General features: G+C 34.3%; 2 protein-coding genes across 2 annotated transcripts; one reads left to right on the top strand and one right to left on the bottom strand.

The window, feature by feature from the left end:
* Positions 1-1157: 1157 nt before the first annotated feature.
* Positions 1158-1723, bottom strand: LOC120118697 (auxin-responsive protein SAUR50-like). Its single transcript, XM_039138703.1, has one exon. It carries the CDS (start codon positions 1663-1665, stop codon positions 1315-1317), a length of 351 nt encoding a protein of 116 aa, XP_038994634.1. The 5' UTR covers positions 1666-1723; the 3' UTR covers positions 1158-1314.
* A 2136-nt stretch (positions 1724-3859) lies between these two features.
* On the top strand, positions 3860-4309 carry LOC120118315. The gene has a single exon (XM_039138384.1). The coding sequence runs from the start codon at positions 3860-3862 to the stop codon at positions 4307-4309; it is 450 nt and encodes a 149-aa protein (XP_038994315.1).
* The last annotated feature ends 3759 nt before the right edge of the window (positions 4310-8068 follow it).

Below are 8068 nucleotides of genomic sequence, written 5' to 3'. Positions count from 1 at the left end.
CGTTGAATAATAAAAATTCTACGAATGTTAAATTACAAATTTATCCTTAAACTATTTTAGATTTATAAAAAAAGACTAATTAAAATTTTATATGAAGTTCAGGGGTTAAAATAAAATTTTACCCTTTCATTAAACCTTTTTATATTTTCAATTTTGTAAAAAAAATATAAATTTTATGAATTTAAATTTTTTTAAAAAATATATAAATATTTTTCAACTTGTTAAAAAAACAAATATGTAATAAAGACAATTTGATCAAATATACATTCCAATAATCTTTTATTCTTTTAACCAAACACAATAATCTTACATTCCTGCTAAACCAACCAAACACAAAATACAGCATTCTAAGTAATCCTATTCCCTAGTAGTCTTATATTCTCACTGATAATCTTACATTCTGTGAACCGAACGCACTCTTAATATCATCTTCTCTAACATACACGAGATTTCTTCGTTGTGGGTCCCCGTCACATGGCAATCCTAAATGGATGTTGATCGATCGATGTGGTCTAAACAATGGAAAATAAATTAAATAGTACAACTGGATAATGATTGGATTAAAAGGTAGAAGAAAATAGAAGTACGCTAATTGGATTCAGGTTTAAAAATTAGATCTTTCAAAATAAATTATTCTATTACAAGATTGTTAAAGAATAATATTTCTATGTAGAGTATGTATGTATAGAATAGAATTGGAAATAAGCAATGCAGAGAGAGCCTTAGCTTTCAGTTTACAGATGCATAAAACACAAGGGAAGTGTTTGTGGATTGGATAAACCAGAAACAAGATCAAACGGAGTTACTACTGGAAGCAAAGATCCATTTGTCTTCAAACTTGTTCCCTTCTTAAATTAATTCTTTTACTTTATTTTAATGGGTTTTAGTTACCACCTTATGCGCCTCTTGCAAAACATGCCATGATTCCATTTAGTTGGATGTTAGACATTATCGCTTCCAAAGGCTTTAACTGTTGAGTTAACAAGACACAGGCGTAGGTACCCAAAAAAATAAAAGTGAACTGAAAGCTAAGAGACAATGAGACAAAGAAGACAGAAGAGCTGGGGAGCGTGCAAGAGAGAGACAATGCAGAGCAGAAGCAGATAAAAACAAAGGAAAGCCAATAGGCAACCCCAAAATTCTTGACATTAGTTCTCTCACAGGGTACATTGGTGTTGATTTACAAACCTAAAACCCAGACATAAACTAAATAATATTCCTGGGTTTTTGGGAGAGTGAGAGAAGAAAAATATAAGAGAAGCAATGAAGCAGCTTCACCTTAATCATCTTCTCCATTAACTAGCCTTATTGTTATCAGTCTCCTTCAACAATGGTAGCTTTTCTCATTCTGTGTCTGAGCATCGATGTCAGAGAGCGGAAAACAACTTCTTCACAAGGAATAGTGAGCCCTTTGTCGTGACCGAAACCAAACTCTTCTTCCGCTAGATGGAGCAAGGTCTGGAACTCGGGTCGGGTCAAGAAAGAGATGGGAACGATGTATCTGCTCCTGTTTTCCCCCACATATACAACGAAGTGGCCTTTGGGGACGTCCACGGGGATTCCTTGTTCATCGCAGCTTTGTTTCTTTCCTAAGCTGGAGCATCTTTTCAGGATTTGCTTCATCACTGCCGCTTGAGCCAATTTGTTTGGTTTCCTGATAGCCATTTCGCTCTTCTTTTGAGACTGTAATAACACTAAACTCGGTGGGATTAAATGAGCAAAGAGAGAATGGTTTAGAGGAGAATGAAGAGTAATGCGTGGGGGGGGGTATATAACTGTATATGGTTGGGTTATTGAAAGCGAGAAACGAATGCATGTGGGGTTGTGGGGACAGAAGAACAGACCCCATGGGTGTTTTGGGGTCTGTGAGACCACATAGGACATGCTTGAAGGAGCTTACCCCCCCTCCCCACCCAAACCAAAAAAAAAAAAAATTGTTGTCCTCCCTTAGGACATCATGTCCCTCCGTTCTCTATCTGGTAAACGCGTTTTTAATCGTATCATGTTGGTACAATAGTTCAACAACGGATATTATCGCAATGAATTATGATTTATATTTAGAATAAAATAAATTGGGAATTGCAAAAATAATATCATAGCTTCACCCATAATGCTACTGTACTTTAGTACTTGACTTGACTCTTGGGGAGAGGTAGGCCGCCCACTTCAATTGCCTATGTTTTCTAATCTGAATTGATATGTTTTACCCCTTTTTTTATGGAACTCTGTTTGTTAAGGGTAACAGGGATTTCTTATCGACGTTCTCTATTATTGGCGTTTTTAGTTTGTTCTGGGTACGTGTTCTTTTTTATTATTATTATTTTGTGTTCCTTCGGTTGTTATGCGGCCGTGCTTTTATGCCCTTCCGATGTGGTTTTTCTTATACCTTCGTTTGTCATGTCTGTTGTCTCAGTGAATTTCTAGTTTTCTTTGATAAAAAGATCAGTTACCTTTGGGGAAAATAGAAAACTGCAGTAAAAAATTCATCGACATTAGCAGCAACAGGTAATTTATTGTCATTGAATTTTTGCTGTTTGGGATGCTTATGTTCAAGTTTAGAGTGATGTTGCTTTTATCATCCATTCCATTTTCTAGTTCAAAGCTTTGAAAGTCAAATCTCAACCCAAAAGTTGAACATTTAATCGAAAAGATTGATAACTGAGATGTTAAAAAAGTATAAATACAGTATGAAAAAAATGAAATAATTAAAATATTTTTTTCATTCACTGCTGAACAAGGCTGAAAAAGGGAAAAAAAAGGAAAAATAAAATTTAGGGTAAACTACTTATTTGGTGTTACACTAATTTTTATGTTTTTATTTTAATCACCTAACTATTTTTTTTTAAAATCATATATAATGTTACGCTTTGTTTATATTTTCTGCCGTTAAATTTGACCTCTCTTATTTGTCCTATCCATGAACGTACTCTCTAAATTACTTAACAAGGATGCTCAAAGAAGATTATTTGGTTATCACCCTCGTTGCAAAAAAATTGAGTTAACTCATCTTAACTTTGCTGATGACTTACTTATTTTCTGCAAAGGAAATGTGGAGTCTGTTGTGGGTGTTATTAGCGTTTTAGAGCAGTTTTATGAAATTTCTGGTCTCAAACTAAATGCTCACAAATGTGAATTCTTTGCTGCTGGAATTTCACCAAGTAAATCTGATGAAATAAAAAGATTTATTGGTTTTAACCAAGGTTGCTTGCCAGTTAGATATTTGGGTGTTCCCTTGGTATCGAGGAAGCTTTCGGATAAAGATTGTGTGGCTCTTATTGACTACATCAGGGATCGTTTACACAAGTGGTCTAGAAGACATTTGAGCTATGCTGGTAGATTAGAACTTATTAAATCTGTTCTGTTGAGCATTACAAATTTCTGGTGCAGACAGCTTATTCTGCCACAATCTGTGCTTAGCCGAATTGAACAGCTATGTTCGCGTTTTTTCTGGAAAGGTTCAGACAAGTCTGCTACTGGTGCGAGAGTAAGCTGGGAAAAGCTTTGCCTCCTTAAATCTGAAGGAGGGCTTGGACTTAAGGACATCAAATCCTGGAATAATGCTTGTATGATGCATTTGATCCGAAATTTACTAGCGGGTGAAGGTTCCTTGTGGATTGCCTGGATCAAAAATTATGCAATCAAGGATTCCGATTTTTGGAATATGAACGATTCTATTAATACTACTTGGAGCTTTCGACGCTTACTTAGAATGAGACTCCAAGCTGTCCATGTGCTAACATCTGGTGTGCAGAAAATTAAGGATATTTGACTACTGATTCGAAACAAAGGGGTAAAAGTGGCGTGGCACAAACTGATCTGGTTCCCTCTCCATATTCCTAAGTTTAGTATTATTGCATGGATGGCCTTATTAGACAGACTCCCAACTAAAGACAGACTGAAACATTTTGGGTTTGATATCGATGACAAATGTGTGCTTTGTAATGACTCGATGGAAACTAGAGATCATTTATTCATTCAATGTCCTCTGGCTATTTCTCTATGGGATGCGGTTATCATTCTCAATGGCATGCGAATGACATCACGTACATGGGGAAATCACTTAGCTTGGGCTTGTGATGCTTGGAAAGGTAGATCCTTGCTCACTACAATTTTGAAATTAGCTTGGACAACATTTATTTACACTGTTTGGGAGGAGAGGAACAAGAGGCTATTCCAGGGATGCTCACGGAATTTTGAAGCATTACTCTATGCTGTAAAACACACTGTTGCTATCCAACTAAGGGGTAGAAGTATTAATAGGAATGATAGTGTTAATACTATGCTTTGTAATCATTGGGGTATTGAATAGCTGAATTCTGTTCTGCTGTAAGTAGATACTGTTTGTATTCTTGAACAAGCTGTTTTTATACAGATATTTGGGTAATAAAATCGAATTATCCAAAAAAATAAATAGTAATTTAGCATAATATAATAACAATTTTAATGAGAGGAAATGTTATCAAATGCAGATGAAGGTGACACTCCCAAGGCCAATTCCTCCCCCCCCCTTCTTCTTCTTTGTATCACTGATTGGTTTACATCTTCAGAGGACGATAATGTTAACTCTACCCAAGGTTTATCAATCCACTTGTCACTCTCTTTTCTAAAATTTTGAGCCTCTGCTTCTTTGAATCCGTTGCAGCGATTCACATGCATGAATGTACGTGCTTGTTTAATTTTATTTTTATTTTTACTTGTCAGAGTATATACGTGCTTGCATATACATGATTGTTCTGCAGGTTTTTCATCATTTATTTCAAAAGTTTTAATTATATGGTTTTTGTCCCACCTGCAACACTCCCCTTTATCTTGCATCATCGATAACCCCACAAACTCAACACAATTCTGTTCCTTCCCCCCCCCCCCACTTGGCTGTGTTGTGTATATATCCAAGGCACTTGCCATGTTCCAAGGTCGAGAGAGCGCCGGAGCGGGTCTTCATTAATTTCTACCAAATTAAAGCGTGCTCTTGTCAATGCTTTGTTACGGCTACGTACGTAGGTTCTGCCCAATTGACCCTCTTTAATCACATTCATTTTATACTTTTTAATTAGTTAATTGATGGGGCCGTGGTCGTTAAGGTTACATGCACCTTCGTTGTGATGCTTGAAAGTTGACAAGAGAATATGATTTATATGTAAATACACAAAAGATGGAAGGCGAAATAAAAAAATATTATAATTTAACTCAACTTATAATTGATAATGAAATTTAATTTTACTGTAATTATAGTAGTTTACAGGGACGAAACTAAAATTTTAGTTCAAATGGGTAAAGTATAATTAACGATAAAAAATGAGAAGTAAAATAAAAATAAATCAAAATTTAAAGACCTAAATAGGTAATTGTCTCTATATTATTTAATGATAAAAAAATTGGTGGGAGTGGGGAAGTGACCCCAAGCTATAACATACCTCTATCCGTTGTAGTCAAAGATTACTTCGTAATTAAGTTTATTTAATTAATAAATATATTTTTTAGATAAAAATTCCTATAGAATATGAATTATTAGTGATTAATATTTAATTTTATAAATATCAAGTTTTAGTATAGATATTAGATTTTATGATACATAAAATATCATGTATTTATATTATTTATGATCTCTACACTTATAGTGGATTATTGTTCTTCTCGATCGTCGAGGTAAATAAGACCAAACCCACATTAACTCTATTGCCTCTTGTGTATGTCTTATTTATATTAATTTTATTTTGGTTATTTTTTCTCCTAAATTTCTAACGAAACTTTATATTAAAAAATATTATTAAGTTTTATGGATATGTGAAGCTTATATCATCTTATTTGATCATAATTATCAATTATGAATACTGAACTAAATCCATTTAAAGTTGAATTACAATTTTATTAAAATATTCTTAAAATACTTGATGAAAAAGCGATGTCATGCTTAAGATTAGGGGTGCTTATCGAGTTAATCGATTGTGAGTTGGGTTGTGCTCGATTTGTGTTCATTAAAAAAATTTATTGCTCGACTCGACTCTTGCTCGTTAAGCTCGTTAAAATTTTGCTCGACTCGTGCTCTTTAAGCTCGTTAAGCTCACTGAAATTTTTATCTTATGTTTTAAATATAGGTAAAATCTACTAATATTATAAATTAATAGAATAGCCATTTATCATGTTTTTATTATCTATTAGTAAATTAGTAATTTTTGAATTAAATAATTTTTTAAAATAACTACTAAAAAATTATAAAAAAATAATGAGTTGGTCGCGAACTTATCGAGTCAATTTGGACTTTGCTCGACTTATCTCGTTAAAGTCTCGAGTCAATCCGAATCAAACTTTTACCGAGTCGAGTTCGAGCTACTCACGAACTGCTCAACTCATTAAGCACCCGTACTTAAGATAGACAAGCAAATAGTTTTGAGGACACCATTTAGTTGCAAAATATCCATAGATGGGGCAAGCAAGTAGCATGAAAAGAGATGGATCCTATAATAGGAAAGCGAGTAATAAAAGCAACAAATATGTTCCAACTGCCGATAAAAATCTAGACACCGATTTCACAAATTAAATGAATTCGGCATAACAAACTAGGGCCTAATAGCGAGTGGCCAGGCTTAACAGGCAACTTATTATGCGCGTCTAAGTTGCCTAGGCCGTGATAAATCCGGAATGTCAAGGATTTACGGACGTACCTAAAAAAATACGGATCCATGGAGCATGGGAGCGCGGCATGTAGCGTGTAAGATGATGGATACAATTAATGTGATGTTTTCAGATCGTGGTTAAAAACTGTATGATGATCTGTTTGGCGTTTTTAAGTCCCATTTTAGGGAACAACAGTCCATTGGAAGGGGGTCCAAGCCAGCTTGGTTGTGTGTGGGGGACATTGAAGTTTCGGTGGTAGTGTTTGTGGACGTTGGGAGGCCCAGAAGGTCAGACTCAGACATCTCGATAGCTGAAAGTTGTGACTATGACCACAATTTATGATCATCTCTGTACCAACATTGGCCTATGAAAGTTCTTGGAAATTAAGTTAAAGGCTTATCAACCATCGGTCCGATGACAATGCCGCTTGGGGCCGAGAGCCTTGGATAGATGCTTTGAGGTTGATAAATTTGGACAGAGTGATGGTAGGTTATTTTATCTTACCTTGAAGATAGTCTATGATGGATTCTCAACACGTGCATTATGTAATTGTGGTGACATTTTACTGTCATGTTGTGTATCCTTGTTTGAATTTTAACATAATCGACAAAAGATTAAGATGTCACATGCTGCACTTTTCATTTATGTTGTTGACGGATCTAGAAATTAAAAAAATGGGATCCAAAATTTTAATATCCTATTCTAAAAAAATTTGAGTATGCAAATTTTCTTATTTTTTTCTATTCTTATTAACAAATTAAACTAAATTTAACACTTCTCTTAAAAAAATGAATATACAATAACTCTCCTACGGAGTCATCCTACGGAGTCATGTACATCTGCCCCTGGCACAACTCTAGAGATGCATTGAATCAAGACGAGGCCTGTTTTTCATTTTTGAAGAAACATGCAAACGACATTTTTAATTAAAGTAGTGGGACAGCAATAAATCTTCTAACCAGTTCTAGTTGCAACGAGGACGTCATAGCTCATTGACATCAGTAAACTACCTATTTGCTCACTAATTATTTTTTTAAATCATAACTAATGTTACATTTTGTTTTTATTTATCACCCTCCGTTTAAAAAATAACAGTAATGCTAATGTGTCATACCTAGATAATGCTAAATCAACATTAAAAAAATAATAAAAAATGTCACATGAACATCACAATTAAATTTTGAACAACGAATGACAAAAACAAAAACTGTGTAATAGCTGGACGTACCGAATAGATAATAAACAGTTGTATGTATAAAAGAAAACATAGAGTACAAACATTCCATGCAAAAATAAGCCAAAAACTTATCGATGTTCTACATTTTGTCCTATTGATTAGAATGTGTTTAAGTTTGTTTTGATATGGACATGAATACATTCCTTGATTTCCTTTTAGTATTTGTCCGTTTGATGCCTTCAGCTTGAGTGCAGTTTTGTTGGAGTTATATTATTT

This window comes from Hibiscus syriacus, unplaced genomic scaffold, assembly GCF_006381635.1.
Source record: "Hibiscus syriacus cultivar Baekdansim isolate YM2019G1 unplaced genomic scaffold, ASM638163v2 tig00110328_pilon, whole genome shotgun sequence".
NCBI lineage: Eukaryota > Viridiplantae > Streptophyta > Magnoliopsida > Malvales > Malvaceae > Hibiscus > Hibiscus syriacus.
The sequence above is the reverse complement of the archived record's forward strand: the minus strand, read 5'-3'. Positions and strand labels throughout refer to the sequence as shown.